The sequence below is a fragment of the Polyodon spathula genome, chromosome 21, assembly GCF_017654505.1.
Source record: "Polyodon spathula isolate WHYD16114869_AA chromosome 21, ASM1765450v1, whole genome shotgun sequence".
NCBI classification, from domain to species: Eukaryota; Metazoa; Chordata; class Actinopteri; order Acipenseriformes; family Polyodontidae; genus Polyodon; species Polyodon spathula.
In genome coordinates, this window is record NC_054554.1 from 21,854,447 (window position 1) to 21,872,518 (window position 18,072).

Here is an 18,072-nt window from a genome sequence, read left to right on the forward strand (position 1 = left end):
AATACAATCAAATTGATGATGAACCATCAGATGAACAACCCTGGACTATAGCATTTAACAGAATTATGATTAATGCACAATAAAGACTTGTCCTGTTAAATGATTGTATTACTCCCTCTAGTGGTCAATAATATCTTAAATTGCCATTTCAAAATTCTTGTTTATGTTTGGTAGTCACTCTGTAAATTACATCTTTATTATTCAAACACAATCTATCCATTCCTTTATGCTACAAAACAAACCAATGTAGCTTCAAAGTAAACGCAGCAGTACTTTAAACAGACAGTGTTCCTGTGCGAAAAAATGCTCAGGTGAATTGGTTTTGTTGATCATGCTTTATTTAAAAGAACAGGTATTTAACAGAAAAATAATTAACACAGGTTAAAAAGTGCCTAAGAATTTATCAAATTACTTCAGACATATAAAAATATCAGTCTCTGAATGCATAGGTTAAGTCATCAATAACGTTCTACTCATTGTACATAAATAATAATTAGTATACATTGTTTACTGTTGTAGTTTTATGGTGAGACAGTTTGGGTCACCAGTATATGCACAGCTGACACTAGAAAGGTTCAGCAAGCGTATAGACACGTCAACCTTTTTTCTGAAGAATGGAGTAGCTTGTTATTAACAATTTATACTTCTTGCTAATGGAACAAAGTATATTTAAATACATTCCTCTGACACTGTAGAATCAAAGCAGCCCATCAGTTTTGCACACCGGCTTGCAACCTATTTTCGATTGTTTAAAAATAAAATTGCAGCCATTCTGCGTGTTGGTTAAAGTGCAATCATACATTAATGTCTCCATGATCATAATACCAGGTTAATTTCTATGAACAGTGATTTCATTCTTCTATCAATGCTGGTCATCCACCTGAGAGGGTTCAACAGAAAAAGGAATACACAAAACAAAATTCAACCTAATTTAAGACCTTAGAAAACAACTATTAGTAGGAAAGCCTAGAATTTCAATGATTGGGGTTAATGATCTCTTTGCATGTTTTTATACACAGTGCCTATAGAAAGTCCACACCCTCTTGAACTTTTTTCAAATTTTGTTGTGTCGGTGCCTCAGTTTCATGCATTTAAGAGGATTTTTTCCCCACTTATCTACACACCATATTCTACACTGTAAGGGGAAAAAAAGTTTTTCTTGAGAAAAAAATTATATATTAGAAATACAAAACTGAAAGATAATAATTGGTTAAATCCCCCCCCCCAGTTAATACTTGGTGGAAGCACCTTTGGCAGCAATTACAGCTGTGAGTCTGTTGGGATAGGCCTCTACCAACTTTGCACACATAGATTTGGCATTATTTGACCATTCTTCTTTACAAAACTGTTCAAGCTCTGTCAAGTTCCTTGGGGAGAGTTGATGGACAGCAATTTTCAAGTCATGCCATAAATTTTCGATTGGCTTTAGGTCAGGGTTCTGACTGCGCCACTCAAGGACATTTACCTTTTTGTTCCTTAGCCACTCTAGCTTTGGCTGTGTGCTTTAGATCATTGTCATGCTGAAAGGTGAACTTCCGTCCCAGTTTCAGCTTTCTCAAGGACTTTTCCTGTACTTTGCTCCATTCATTTTCCCTTCTATCCTGACAAGAGCCCCAGTCCCTGCTCATGAGAAACATCCCCAAAACATGATGCTGCCACCACCATGCTTCACAGTAGGCATGGTGTTCTTTGGGTGATGCGCTGTGTTGGGTTTGCGCCAAATATAATGTTTTGCATTAGTTGTGTCAGACCACAAAACTTTTTTGCCACATGGCTACAGAATCTCTTGAGTGTTCAAACAGGATTTCTTTCTTGAGTAATGGCTTCCTTCTTGCCACCCTGCCATACAGGCCAGATTTGTGTTTGGGATATTGTTGTCACCAGTCTTGGCCATAAAAGCCTGCAGCTCTTGCAAAGTTGCCAATGACCTCTTGGTAGCCTCTCTGATCAGTCTCATCCTTGCTCGGCCATCCAGTTTGGAGGGACGGCCTGATCTAGACAGGGTCTTGGTGGTGCCATACACCTTCTACTTCTTAAAAATCGTCTTGACCGTGCTCCAAGGGATACATACTCAAGGCCTTTGATATTTATTTTTTTATACCCATCCCTTGATCTGTGCCTTTCAACAACATATCTAACCAAGCTATTTCAGTTTTTATTTTTAATTAATTTTCTGCAATTTATTTTTTTCACTTGAAAGTTGTGGGGTAGGATGTGTAGATGAATGAAAAAAAAAGTTTGGAATGAAAAAAAATATTTGGTAGAGCCACCTTTCGCTGCATAACAGCTTTAAGTCTTTTGGGGTAAGTATGTACCAGCTTTGCACACAGTGTCAGAGGGATTTTGGCCCATCTTCTTGGCAGATTTGCTCCAGGTTGTTCAGGTTGGTTGGATGACGCTTGTGGACAGCAATTTTCAATAGTGCCACAGATTCTCAATGGGAATGAGATCAGGACTTTGACTGGGCCACTGTAGGACATTCACCTTTTTGTTCTTGAGCCACTCCAATGTTGCTTTGGCCTTGTGCTTGGGATTATCCTGCTGAAAGGTGAATTTCCTCCCAAGCTTCAGTTTTTTAGTGGACTGAAGCAGATTCTCTTGCAGTATTTTCTTGTATTTTGCTCCATCCATTCTTCCTTCAATTGTAACAAGATGCCAAGTCCCTGCTGATGAGAAACATCCCCACAGCATGATGCTGCCACCACCATACTTCACTGTAGGGATGGTGTGTCTTGAGGCATGAGCAGTGTTAGGTTTGCGCCACACATAGCGCTTTGAGTTTTGGCAAAAAAGCTCTATCTTGGTCTCATCTAACCACAAAACCTTTTCCCTCATCACAGCTGGGTCATTCTCATGCTCTGGCAAACTCCAGACGTGCTTTCAGATGGTACATTTTGAGTAACAGCTTCTTTCTTGCCACCCTCCCATACAGGCCAGTGTTATGCAGCACTCTTGATATGGTTGACTGGTGTACCATTACTCTACTCCCAGCCACTGAACTCTGTAGCTCCTTCAAAGTGATTATTTGCCTCTCTGTGGCTTCTCTTACAAGTCTACCTCTTGTTTGAGCGCTGAGTTTTGAGGAACAGCCTTTTCTTGGCAGTGCCTGGGTGGTGTGATGCAGCTTCCACTTCCTGATTATTGATCCAACTGTGCTCACTGGGATATCCAAACACTTGGATATTATTTTGTGCCCTTTCCCTAATCTATACATTTGTATTACTTTATCTCTAACTTCTGTAGAATGCTCTTTGGTCTTCATTTTCCTTCAGATTCACAGCCTTACCAATGATCCTTCAACAGTGGGGTTTTTATCAAGAAAATGTGACAGTAACTTTAATGGTTCACAGGTGGAGGCCAATGGTAAGGTAATTGTGTCCTCAATAGGGCAATTTCTTTCATCGGTGCAAAGTGGGAGCTTCTACAGCACAGGGGTTGAATACTTATGCAAGCAAGATATTTCAGTTTTTTATTTTTCTTAAAAATATTTCCCAACATTAAACCATTGTCACCTTACAATAATTGATTCTGAGTTTCAGTGTTTAAAAAAAAAAAAATCAAACAGAATGAAATTTCAATGTACCATTTGTAATTTGGTAATATGATAGAATTGGTCAGGGGTCTGAATTCTTTTGCAAGGCACTATATATATATATATATATATATATATATATATATATATATATATATATATATATATATACATACATACACACACACACACACACACTAGCTTGTTGACAAGTTTAACAGTAAACAGAAACAAATGAATAAGTTTTGGAAACTAGACAAGGTATAAAGTCAACCCTCTTTCTCAACAATAGCTCATTTAAATTTATATCCCTTTGTCCCTGTTGCTCTGCAGACAATTGACATTTCATTACAGTAGGAACTCCCAGTATCAAAATATTTACTCATCTGTTCATTTTCTTTTTTATATTTCACAAAAAAACAACATACAAGAGTTGTTAAATAATTAAATATTATTTGAACATTGACACACACACACACACACACACACACACACACACACACACACATATATATATATATATATATATATATATATATATATATATATATATATATATATATATATATATATATATATATATATAAAATCTTTAAAGTTTCCTATATCTACTTTAATGGTGTTTGGACTGAGTTATCCCTAAGTCAACTTTGATATTGATAGGGAATTACAGTGTGGTCAGTCATAAAAGGTGTCCGTAATCAAAAGGGACTAATCTGTTAGGACTAATCTTATAAACTCTTTTTACTTTCATGTAATCTGTTGCCATAGAGCTTCATTTTTACCTGAGCAGTGTCTTCTGGGTAAAAGCATGTCAGTTATTAGGAGAAGCCGCTGCCTGTTTAAAGAGAGGATAAAGACACTGAAGCGGTTAAATGGCCCAGGCAGTGCAAGTAAAAATAATTTATTAATATATTTTGTTTTCTTTAATGTTTGCTCAATGTGTTTCTTTAACAACTGAACACGTGAGCCTACACAGTAATACATGCTTATTACTGGATGTGCAATGTCACCTAAGCACACTGTATGTAGTACGATCAACTGACAATTCTTCTAGTAGTTCCTTAATGTTTTCCCTCCAATGTATGGGTAATAGTTTAGGTATTTCAACCTATTACAGGTCACAGGGTAATGACACAAAGGACCAATTGACAGTGTAAAAGAGCTGCTTGATTTTAACATTTGTAAACAGAAAAACTGAAAATTTCCTCTTAAACACAGATCAACTTTGTCATTTAACATCTAACACTTTCACATGTTTAAATCATATATATTATCACATTTAAAAATGTAGGACAGATATATGTTATGTAAAAGGACGGACAAAAACAAGTTTCTATTTTCAACTTCTGACAAATGCTGTGCATGATTACGATATGTTTTACTTGCATATTTTTATAATATGTTAGATAATTTAAAATCACCTATTTGCAGGGAAGTAAAGATAAACAAAAGGTCTATCTATGTATTTATGCCTTTCTAGTACACTTACAGTAGTTATATGCAGCAAATAAAACTGTTATACATGCAGAAATCCTATACAGTCTTAACATGAGAACTTTAAAAGTCCAATACATTGTGTCATTGTTCACGTATTGAAATAAAGATCCTTCTTTTCGATATGAGGAATATTTGCTTTAAAAAAAAAAAAACAAAGCGCTTTTTCAAAGTCTAAAATATCTCAGTATTGGAGCCACCGAACTCTGAACCATGCAAAATAATTCTGAACATAACAAATGAAGGGATAAGGTAATTGAATTAGCGTTTGAGCAACACAACCTTGAAACTCTAAACATGATTTATGACTGGGCTTTCTTGTTTGTTTGGATCCAGAGACAGACACAAAATAAGAGGGGAGTACAGGGGCAGATACCATTCTTTAGGATATTTTTCCAACCAAAACTGTTTTTTTGTTTTTTAAACTTTATATGCGTTAGCGCTTTTTAGAAAACAATTCCAGTATCTTTTTTTTTTTTTTAAAGGTTAAATATGTTACAAAGCTTCAAAGGAAGTAGCAGAAACTTTTCAGGGATTTCAACTAAACTTTACAAAAGTTAAATGTGTTTGTACTGTCACCTGTTTATTAGGAGTGTAGCGATTCATTGTGTATCGATGAATCATGAAACTTTCTATACATGATATATTTGCTCTCAATAGAGGTACGTATTTTTTGTATTGACACCAAAAAGCACGACAGCTGGCTGGAGTTCACAATGTTTGACAGTTCGCATGAATACAAACTCAACCCATCTCATTTAATCTTTAACAAAATAGTTCCATCATTAAATCACAGAAGTAGCCCAAGAAGACCATCACGTCTTGTATTACATATCAAGACCTGCACTTCGTGATATATGTATTGTATCATGACACTAGTGTATCATTACCCTCCTGACTGTTTACAAGTTATTCAAATACCAATATGAGTCTGGCAGCTGATTACATGGAACTACAGGTTTCACTGGTTTCACATACCTCAGCCAAAAGTCAAATCAAATAAATTATTTTTTTGTAATCCAACACACCCTTTAAACATTACATCCTACTTGTAGCTTTTTAAATACCACACAACTGTGATGTAAATTCCTACCCCCTCTTGTATTAATTAATTTGTAGCATTTTTATATTTTTCACTGACACCAGGTGATAGGGGGGTGGGGGGGTGGGGGCCTTGGAATTGTAATCCACTGCTATAAACAGCTGAGAGAAAATGCAATACCACTCCTTAGGAAATGTAATAAGAAAGCATAAATAGATAACCAACAAGGATGTAAACAATAACACAGGATTAAAAAAAAAAATCTTCATGGTTTAAAAAAGGATTGAAGTTTGCCTTGCAGACAGCCCCAAAACACACAATAATGTAACTTACATAAATCGATCAGTAGCAGTTTAGTATGTTAGCTTTGAAGCTTTCCTATTATAGCAAGGCCTCTCAGTTAGGGAGGCTTGTCCACCTAACAAAGACAGGGTTTCCACTTTCTCGACAACAACCTCCAGCTCCTGAAAGTCTTGTAGTCTTGCAACATCTTTGTCCTGAAGAAAGAAAAAATAAATAAACAAGTGGTATGAAGCTTTTATTAAAAAATAAATAAATAATACTTTTAAAAAAAAAAAAAAAAAAAAAAAAAAAAAAAAAAAAGCAAGGTTTATTTTAATGAATCAACAATAGCGAATATTAATACTGTGGACAGAAGACTTATAAACCTGTTTTTTCATTCACCTCATTTCACTGTTCAGTATGTAGTAATGTTAATGTGTCAATGAAGGAGAAGTAAAGAGCAGGTGCAAAGAGTGAATGAAAAATTTTGCAATGTACTAAACAGCTCTTTTTTGTCAACAACCACCGTAATATCACCGCAAGTTTACAACGAGTGCGTGCCGAGGTACCTGCATCCCACTGTTCACACCAATCTGTGTGTGTGTGTGTGTGTGTGTGTGTGTGTGTGTGTGTGTGTATGTGTATATATATATATATATATATATATATATATATATATATATATATATATATATATATATATACACACACACACACACACACACACACACACTTTAAGGTGTTTTTAAAGTAACTAAAAGCTGGTAAACATTTAAACAGGAGGTTTCGTATCTGAACATCTAGTTGAATCTATGCCAGTGAGAGGCACGCATAAAATAACAGGCACAAAACTAAGTCGTAAATCAGAAAAAAATGATAAAACATCAAGAGTATGTGCAAAACTTCATATCAACTAAATATTATAATGAGACTTGTGCATTTGCATAAACTACCGCAGCAAGGACGAAACTAAGTTACGGGAGTGAAAATGACTTTAATGCATCACAGGTAGGTCTACAAAGTCACAAAAACCTACGAAAAGTCAAGATACGAAAGAAAAATCAATGATACAAAGAGATAAATACGTATTACAAGGGATGATTCTACTTAACAGTATTGCAGGTCTAATTTATATGTGTCGTTTTAAAAACGGCATGAATAAATATGTAAATAAATAATATAGCTGTTTTAGATTGTACCTTTCGCAACATTGTGTTTGGTAACTTTCGTATCTTCTCCACGTGGTCAACACTAACGCCAAGCTCTCGACAGCACACTCGCAGTAATGCTCGAAGGGTCAGTTCTTGACGATCAAGTTCAATTTCAATGAAGTCGTTTTCTTTTACTGCAGAGTCTTGGATTCTAACTTTCAGCACCAGTTCTGAAACGTACATTTATAAAGTCATAAGGTGAGTTTAAAACAAAAAAAAACTGTTGAACACAGTAGGGTTCACCAGTACAATTAAAAGTATTGATCTATAGCTAGGCATTAAAAACCTTGTACTGAACACCTATGGTAATCAAGCTCTATAGATTATCAGCATATTATACGCCTTGTTCTATGCCTTACAGTATCTGCACAAAAACAAGCACTCCACACTAAGAAACCCTTAAAATGTATCATGTTTTTGTTTACCTGGACATTACCATAGGAGGCTATTCCCATTATCATTTCATCATTGGGCGGTTACTATGAACAGTGGTCATTAGTATTTACACAGGCCATGGGTGTGGCCATAGGTTATAGTCATTTTCAGCTCTCTGTCTGATTTATTTTGCTACTAATAAATGACATTTAAGACTGTATCTATATGGTTCTGGTGACATTAAGTTACAGCCTTTATCATATATGTATTGCTATTTGTCTAAAACTTATAATAGTTGAGATCATCACCTTGTTTGTGTGAGCAAACAAGTTACAGCTATACTGTACAGTCATTAAAAAAACTAAAATTAGCAAATCTAAAACTAATAACACATACTGTACATTAGGTATTAAATACAATCTGCTTTTAAGTATTCCAGTCATGTGAGTCTCTGTGTGTGCAAGCTTGTTTTTTTTACATTGCTTTTGACAATAAATGTCAGTGCATTGTGGTGAGTTCTTAGAGTTAATTAAGGTGGCTTAATTAAGGTGACTTTTCCAGTCACACACTTCAAAAGCAATATGGAACAGTGAAATATTTGTCTAGAAATGGGGCTCAAGCAACCAACTATAAAAATGATTATATAGCTCACAATGATGTTTCCTATATTGGTATTGAAGGACAAACCTACTTACAACATTGTATGTTGTTTGTACAGTTGGGTGTTCGTTATTATTAATCAAGAAAAAATATTAATGTTCGGATTCTTGTTTATTTACCTTGCATATTCATTGGAAAAGCCCCAGTGAAGAAAAATGGCTGAAACGTTGGCATGGACCCCAACGGATTGCTGTTGAGCTGCTGAGGTATTGACTGTTGTCTGGTGGGTGCGACTGGTGAACTTGCATTCCCGTTGGGGACCAGTAAAGGTGGTCCGTTCTGCGTTAAGTGCTGCTGTGTGTACTCATGGTGAGGTTCTGAGGCAGTTCCGTTCATGGCTCCTGGTGGATGCAGGGAGACTCCATTCTGTTCAGCTACAGGTATGCGTGTGCTCAGATCCGGGGATACTGCAGGGGAAGGGCTGTCATGCCCGAATTCTTCTGCTATGCAAGACGTTCCACTGTGGGGTTCTGACAGATCAGTCATTTCAGTCTTAACATAAGGGAATGGGGGATTTGCTAGATAGTTTGGAATGATTGGCAACTCTGGTTCCTTTGTTTCTGTTATTTCAGTTTCTTCTACTGTGGGTAAAAAAATATATATTTTTTTTTTAAAAATTAACAAACATCATACAATATTATATACACATAACCAGCGCTCCAGATAAGGTTTTAGGTGTGGGAGTAACTTACCCTCTAATATTTACACTGAGACAGTAAAATGTATTTTCAGGAGGACAAAATGTAACATTACCTTAAAATCATGAGTAATCTCGATAAATACTGTACAATCTTTAATGGTAATGTGGTAAGTATTAAAAAAGAGCCTTCCATTTTAACTGCAATGTTACTTTGAACTACTCTACAACCACGCATGTGTTCTACAAGGTTTTTTTTTTTATCAGCTCAGCACATTTTTTTGAGGTATAACACCAATTTTGCAAATTAATTAAGTTGCTTATATTTTAACATTAAATTTATAAACTCATGAACATGTTAAAACTTCAATATAAAGCCTTTGATTATTAATGCATTAATAAGTTATAAAACAGTTTGTTCAATATTATAGGCACCTTTTTTTTTAGCAGTTGCCTGATGATGGTTCCAGTTGGATTTGTAGCTGGACTGGGATGTTTACACATCAACCTGTGTAGTTTCTAATTGTTTTTATTCTTACTGTGATTGGCTGCAAAGACAACAGGGCTAGCCAGAGAATGGAAAATGTTTGTTGGGTTGGTTTCTCTGGTGTACAGTTTCATTAACTGAAGACATTGTATTCTTGGAGATGTAGTTGTAAGTGGATGTTTTAGGTGAGGAGGGAGGGGAGGCAGACAAGCCGTGCAGCAAAATTGCTATGCATATTTTTACGCATTAAATTAAAGTTTAGTGAGTATTTAGGATGTTTTAATGTGTAAAAGTTGACCAGTTGACTCAGCAGTACAAAAATAGTCCACAAACGCCAGGGGGTAAATGTGCAAATATGCAGACACTTTCCTGCCAACACACATATACTTATGTAAATGAAGACTCCCAAAAGGCCTTCTGAGAATGCTACAGGTAAAAAACACTCGGTGAAGTGGGTGCCAATTCTTACAGAACATATGACTAAGACTGTTGCAGTTGCAGTGTTGTTAAATAACAAATGCTGATTCTGCCTTTAAGAATGAACAACACTGTCTTGTAAATAGTCTATCATCTGTATTAAAAAAAAGCTCAACTCCCGGTATTGCCATTTGCCTTACCACCACCCCCAACTTTTTAAAATATTAATTTCAGGTACCCACCATAGAAATATGTATTAGGTCTGAAAATTATCTCTACCGGTGTTGAGGTTCATCACTAGACTTGCTGCTCAGATTACAGTCTGTAACTCTGACCCGTTGTCTTTGAATGGCTCGTCTTGAAATGTGACCCATAGAATATGCCAATATAGTCACCATTCAAGCACAACTGGACTGATGAGGACTGTCAACCTCTTTTGTCAATTATTTATATTTTGTTAAAAGCAAAAACACTTTTGCTATCAAGAAAGTTAAACTGCATCACTTACCATGAACTAATGAATTCTGCAAGAATTAGTTTGTACTTTTTATGAAGTTAACCCTAACGCTGTGATTGCATAAATATAGTTTGCTGTTTATTTTCTTATTAAACTCGTAACAAAAAATAAATGAAGCAGCTATTTCAGTGTTTTTAGTAATACTTCTCATAATAGTAGGTACAAATTAGTTTGCACTGTTAAAAAAAATAAAAATAAATAAGAAGAAGAAGAAGAAGAAGAAGAAGAAGAAGAAGAAGAAGAAGAAGAAGAAGAATATTTCTCACCTACACTCTATCATTCAGGGGTGTGTTAAAGAACACTGCTTGAAGAGGCAGTAGCCCACCTCTAATCTTTTGAAAGCATAGGGGATGATCTAGGGTATGTAGGTACCAGCTGTTGTAGATACTAAACAGGCAAGCTATGTTTTTCATCTTCTTTTATTTATCTCATGTTGCATGTAGCAGGAGAATCTGGCCTGTAAGCTTGCAGAAATACAAGTTACAATTTCCTATGATATTTGGGTAATTTTATTAATACAGAATTATCGTTTCTGTACGATTGTTGTAGGATACCTGAAACTGATAAATACTATTAGTAAGAAAAAATTAATTATCGTCCCAAACCTAGTTATTATTATTATTATTAGTCATGTAGCAGACGCTTTTATCCAAAGAGACTTACAGAGACTAGGGGTGAACTATGCATCACAACTGCTGCTGCAGTCACTATAGGACCTTGTTTTTTACGTCTCATCCGAAGGATGGCATACAAGAAGGTCAAGTGACTTGCTTACAGTCACATATAGTGAGTCAGTGACTGACTGAATTGGGAACCTTCTGCTAACAAGACCCTTTCTCTAAGCACTGGACCACCTAACCTCCTAGTTTATTACATATAGGACTAAGTGAACTAAACGATGACAAATCCTAGTACTATTGTTATAAACATCACAAAATCTGACTAACAAAAAAAAAACATAAGTACAATAAATCACAGCTCAGGTTATCTGATCTGATCTACAGAAGACGTTACAGCTACGTTTGGCACTGTAGTTTAGCAAGACAATAAATTTTACTGCGCCTTTCACCTGAATTTTACTTTACTGCTGCATGCATCAGCAATGGGCTATTCATATCACCAACTTAAAAACAACTGTGTGGATTTCAGCAGTAACTCCTGCTAAATTATTTGATTTACACTTTCAGTTTTACAAATAACTTGTTACACACTGAGAAAGAATGCAATAACCATTAATTGTTTTTTAAAAGAATCTTGGATACCACAAATTATGGTTTTGTTTTTCTTTGTCAAGAGATTTATTGATACGATTTGGCTTACCTCCCAGAAGTTTTCTAATATCAGGTTTTGAAGTTAGCTGGGCTGCTGTCTCTCCTTTTGAAGTAAAAACGTCTTTGTCAGCACCTGCACTTAACAGATAGGACACTATCTGTCTATGATTTCGTTTGCATGCCCAATGCAAACAAGTCCTGAATGAAAAAAAAAAAAAAAAAAAATGAGGATACTGAGGAATCAAGTGGGGTACATAGGGACAATAAAAACCACAGAAGAAACACAGAAAGAACATGGCTTTATTAAGTAGGTTTGCTACTGTACCTGCTTCCAAACTGGGTATGAAGTCAAGTTAAAATCCTGCTCCACTGTTGTACAATAGTAACATAATCAGGCTTACTACTTTTCAATGTTTATTTTCCAGGGGCTCAAAATACTGTAATATATCGCGCACCTTTTACACATGTACGCTAATTATACGCCAAGTAATTATACAAGAGGTTTCCCCATGATTGAGCGTGATTGCATGGGGCAACGACACTGGTATCCAAAGTCAATAGGAAAGCGTCAGATAAGACTGACACCCAGTTTCATTTGCAGGGATTTTCCTTAGATTGGATATCTGAGCCCTGAATGTATCAGTTATTGATCAGAAGCAAAGAAGGTTGAAAAACATTGCGTGACAAGTAGCAAACCTCCTACCACCTGTTGCACAGTTAATTCGAAAATAAATGCTATACACTTTCAGCAGTAAAATGCTCAATTTGCAAAAGAATGGCCAAGTAATGCAAGTAAAATCCTCTAATCTGTAGTGCATGATGTCACTTTACATGCCTTGTGATATACTAGACGTATATAAGCTGAGTGCAACTATTCAGAAACAATAAATGCAGAAGAACTGCAGTGACTTCACAAGGAGCATGACACTGGGTCCCAGTGCAACCATCATTGTCCATGATGAGTCTCCAGGGTGTTCCTGGAATGGCAGAATTTGCAGAAAATGATCAAAGGAAAGCAATGCTGTGTAGAAAAAAAAAAAAGTCAGCGCTATGCAGTAAACGTATTTAAAGAAAAAGTTTACTGATGTGCGTTTACTTTTCTTCTACACAGCTGAAAAGGAATGTTTGACCAAAATGTCTTTATTAGGGGGCATGCCTAGTAATCAAGCTGCGTTTAGCCTCATTATTTAAACCTGTGCGGCAGGTAATAACATGGAGGTGGCTGCTGCAACAAAGCTTTATTGCTGTGGTAAACTGCAGCTGAGACAAACTGAGGAAAGTGCTATTAGTTTCCATGATTTGGGGATCTGGCGGGTTTCTCTAGAAGTGAAGAGGAGACACTTGTCACTATTTTTATCCATTTTATTTATTTGTGTGTTAGGCTTATTTAACATTCATTGTACACATTTAATTTTGTTTGTATTATTATTATTATTTTTATTCACGTAATACTTGCTGCACGGCACTGTCACCAGTTTAAAGCAAGGCAATCTGCCCAATAATGCTATTATCATACTGAATAAATCGGTACTTTTGGTATATGATTGTATTTAATAAATAAACTGTGTTTGTTTTTACAACTTGACCTTGCCTCTGTTACTGTTATTTTTCACCCACATAACTTAATAGGTTACATGTCATTAAATAAATAATTTTGTAATTATTTAAACCTTTTGTATATATAAATATGCTGATGCACAATGAAAACCAAATACTCTAAGTTTTACATCAGTAGCTTATTGGGCACATGCATAATATTATTTACATTTTAAACAGTGAGTCTTGGTTTGTTGATTCTTTGAGTAGTATTGTTCCTTGGAACAACAAAATACTGAGCTCAAGTCATGTGATTTCATAAAAAACGTCAGTTGCTCAGTATTTGGTATTTCAGTTGAGTAAAAATTGCCAAAATGAATTGATTAAGAATCTGTATAAATAGCCACGCCTCGAAATGACCATGCCCCGCTTGAGTAATGAAGATCGCCTGGTTGCTATCGGCATTACTGAAGGCAGCCTGTCTGTAAGAGAAGTTGCCTGGAGGATGAGATGTTCTGCTTCAACAATCAGCAGACTGGTCCAGAGAAACCAGGAAACTGGCTCTGTGAAGGGCAGGGGTAACGTTAACAGCTGAGAGACGAAATCGACGTCTTTTGTGAGGCAGAGAACATCTGAGGTGGCGGCAGAGAGTGGTGGAGTGTTTTATTCACCGATGAAATCCAATTTGGCCTTGGACCTGACGGTAGACAATGAGTGTGGAAAAGTCATGGTAAGCACTATGCCGACTATTGCATTGTTCAAGCCAACCGGTGGGGTGGTGGAAGTGTGATGATGTGGGGAGGAATCTCCTTTAACACAAGAACGCCTTTGGTGCAGATTGAGAGCAACCTTACCGCTCGGTGATACACTGATGAAGTCCTTGAGGCAACAGTTTTTCTGTTCCTGCAAACCAATCCAAAAGTGTCGATTTTCCAGCAGGACAATGCAAGACCACACAGTGCTAAGATTACAATTGTATAACTTCATGTTGAGGTCTTGCCGCAGTCCAGCTTTTTCTCCTTTCCCGAGTCCAATAGAACATCTGTGGGACCAAATCACCAGTGCCACCCACAGAGACAACCTCAACCTGCCAACCAACGCTGCAGGACTGTGGTATGGCTCAGGGAGGTCATGCCCGATACTAACTTTATAATGTTTTCATTTTGACAGTGTGTCACATTTCATACTAAAATCTTATGATTCTTTGATCTGCATTTTTGTTCACATTTTCTGTAATTTTGTTTGATATCTATGTTCAAAATATTTGATTAAATACATTAGACCAGCATAAATTGCTTCTTGCAGCTGCTATCTACCAGTCGCAGGTTTCTGGTGAAAATCAGTGATGTTGCAGCTTTATGAAACTTTTTTTTTTTTTTTTTTTTTAACAAGGTGCTTGCAATTGCGAATCAGCGCAAAACGCTTTTATGAAACGGGTCCTGGAATCTAGTGTAGAACACGGGTACAGGCAAAAACCTATTTTTACCACATGCATTTAAAATGCATTCAAATGCATTGTATTGTATTTAAAAGAACTGTGGTTATTTCCTCTGCAGTATTCCTCTACACTGTCTACACGTTCTCAAACAGCACAATGCCTCAATACATGTCTGTAACAAAAGAAGGACCACAAAGTTAGATTGTGACAACAAAACAATTGCAAATCATTGCATACAAGTTTTTTTTTTGTTTTTATGTAAGGGACAGATAAGACACAGCCAACCTAGAGAATGTAGTTCCCTTAAATGAACTCATCTATTACTCTATAGTAATACTGTAAATCTTGACCAAACCATGAGAGAAAAAATAATGCCAAGATTTATCCTTACATCCTTACTTTGAGGTGCAATTTGCAATTTTGAGTCCTGAAATGAACCCTGAGCAGTTTTTACTTGTTTGGAACACTGACACTTATTTTACTTTCTAAAAAAATGGTGCAAATTGCATTTTGTACTCAACACCTCCATAAATCCAGCATAGTATGAGCTGAAACTACTGTAAGCTTTGTTATATTTTTTTAAAGAACAGGCAGCTGTTCAAACATTTGGAAGCAGGCTTTTCCAGATAGTTGAGAACACATGTAGCAGTCTGAAAATTTGCCCTGGTTTTGGAGCCATGCCGACAGTCAAGAGTTTACAAGTCATATTTGATCTGTTTAAAAGAGATTGGGCTTCTTTGTTCTAGTGTAGGTCATTGTTTCCAAAAGTCTCCAATTTAGGATTTTAACAAAACATTTAACTAATTAGAAATGATTGATTCTGACCAGTAAACCAAGTTACTTATCAATGGGTATTATTTTACTAGGACTACAAAATTGTACAGGCACAGAGCTTCAAAAATCACATACACATTGGGCATGGAAGATGTTGGTCAAATAGGTTTTAAACTTATTTAACCGTTATTACATAAATAATATTATTAACATGTTTGGTTAACCAGTCACTTCAACAGATATTAAAAAGAAAATGTCAGTATTAAATAGAATGCACACAACATGACAAAATTACAGCACTGCAGCAGAATAGAGTTTTAAAAAAAGCACCACTGTATCTTTAATATGCAGCATGTCATCTCGTTGTGATTTATACAAAGTTAGTATTTTGTGTGCACAATGTCCCTTTGACCTTGATTTCGTTCATAAGCCTGTTTGGTGAACTCGTTGCCTATAAGCAGAATTTGTTTTTAGTTTTCAAGGAAAGCTGGTGTATTTTTTTTTTTTTTCTAGGGATGCTAATAGTTTGGAGTATAAGCATTTTCCAAATGTTAAGTGTGTATAATTGCCCCTAAAGGTTGAACTATTTTCACAGATATGTATGTCAATTTATAAGGGTCGGTTGTGCTGTTAATACAATTACTTAGTGTCAAGTTATGTATTCCATATCAATTCAATGTCTTTTCTATATACACATACGTTGTGCACGCATGGTCTCATCCACATTGATGTTGTAGCATAAAAAAGTAAAGACACTCTAAAGGACTTTCCAATATCTTTTAAACATGTGTAATCCTACAGTCATTCAGGAAATTAAACACTCCCTATTTTTTCTCGACCAGTGGTACTCCAATCCAGTGCATGCCTTAGTTCATTCAACTGAACATAAAATGACCAATTTGGGTACTGGATGAAACAAAGAGCAGGGCTGGAGTGGGTGCCATTGCTGCCCCACCCTGCCTCAAAGGGAATACCAACAGTCATCCAATTTCTGCGTGACGTTTCTAGTGCTGCTTAAGGAACCACAGACAATGTGCCATCACTGGGTAGATTTTGATGACATCAGTGTTCACATTTGACCCACCATGTTGTTGTTGTTTTTTTTTTTAAACTAAATAAGTAATAAGACTGAAAGGACATAAAGGATCAACTTGAACTTTACTATGAAACAACAACATGTTACCCTTATCTCAGCGTATCCAATAGGTGGAATAAAAACGGGTAAGTTTGGCAGTGGGTCTGACATTTAATTGCTGCACACTCAAGTCATACCGTCTGTTACTGTACTGTGCAATTTGCACAGCTTTTGTGAAGGGAAAATAAAACGGACTACATTAAACACTAACAATAATACTAATACTAATATTATTAATAATAATAATAATAATAATAATAATAATAATAATAATAATAATAAATAATAATTCCACATTACTATAAGATCTGTAAAGTAGGGTTGCCTTAATGGGGGTACGGTTAGGTCTGAGAAGGTAAAGGAATATGGTAATAAACTTACCATCCATTTATTTCATTTTGTGAGTTGACATGAACTCCGCTGTGGACTAGCGTTTGTACCTCTTCGAGATCCCCGATAGCAGACGCTTCCCTCAACCTCTCCTGCAATTCTTTATCGACTGACGGGCTTGTCATTTTATTAACAAAATACAAGCCGTATCTTCAGCAATAACAGAAATAAACGGTGCTGTTTTAATTTCGTTTCTATGTGCCTAATGAATCGAAAATGTAGTTAGAAATGAATAATATTCGTCCACTGAAAGTAAATCAGCTTGACAGCGCACTTCCTAGAAAAACGTCTTTTTAAACTTACAGTTGCAGGTGCTCATTTTCAATTACAACACAAACTGATCAAATTACATGCAAAATCTAATCTTAGTATGTCAACCTATCTTAACATACCAGTTGTTGCTTTACTGTATTTCACTGCTACTGTGTTTGTCAACTAAGACTAATCCTCCCTGGGGGGCTGGTTTAACTGTAACAACTGAGAGCTGCAATTTTAGTTCCTACCCATTAAAACAAAAACAAAACAAAAAAAAAAAAAACACAACAACACTTCCGAATTCCGGATAAAAACATGCGTTTCTAGCAACGGGGGTGAGGAATGGTAACATTAATACTAATAATAGAAAAAAGTATCATGAACTAAAACATGTGAATTCAATATTTAACTTCGAAATAAAATAAGTAGTGTTAGGATTTATTTTATTTTTTTAAGGAATGGGATGCCAACAAAGGAAGCAATGTCCACAAGACTCAATCTACAATATACTATATATACATAATAACAATGTGTTTGTGCATACAGTATAGAAGAGCAGAAATGACAGGCATACTTTGTAATGTGGTGAAATCTTCTTAAAATGTAAAGTACCCGT

The 18,072-nt window shown here is 35.8% G+C and overlaps 1 protein-coding gene across 4 annotated transcripts; it reads right to left on the reverse strand.

The window, feature by feature from the left end:
- Positions 1-333: 333 nt before the first annotated feature.
- On the reverse strand, positions 334-17,689 carry LOC121295969 (ankyrin repeat domain-containing protein 40-like). 4 transcript variants are annotated; one of them, XR_005946997.1, is made up of 7 exons: positions 17,193-17,689; positions 11,978-12,126; positions 8,719-9,180; positions 7,553-7,734; positions 6,405-6,568; positions 4,318-4,370; positions 334-880 (listed from the first exon to the last, which is right to left on the reverse strand). XR_005946997.1 is itself a non-coding variant. In XM_041221075.1 (6 exons), exons 1-5 carry the CDS (start codon positions 17,324-17,326, stop codon positions 6,425-6,427), a joined length of 1,071 nt encoding a protein of 356 aa, XP_041077009.1. In that variant the 5' UTR covers positions 17,327-17,689; the 3' UTR covers positions 4,261-4,370; positions 6,405-6,424. The 4 variants fall into 4 exon arrangements, 2 of the variants coding, with proteins under 2 accessions (XP_041077009.1, XP_041077007.1); XR_005946996.1 differs by having other exon boundaries at positions 4,318-6,568; XM_041221075.1 differs by lacking the exon at positions 334-880 and having other exon boundaries at positions 4,261-4,370.
- Positions 17,690-18,072: the final 383 nt, after the last annotated feature.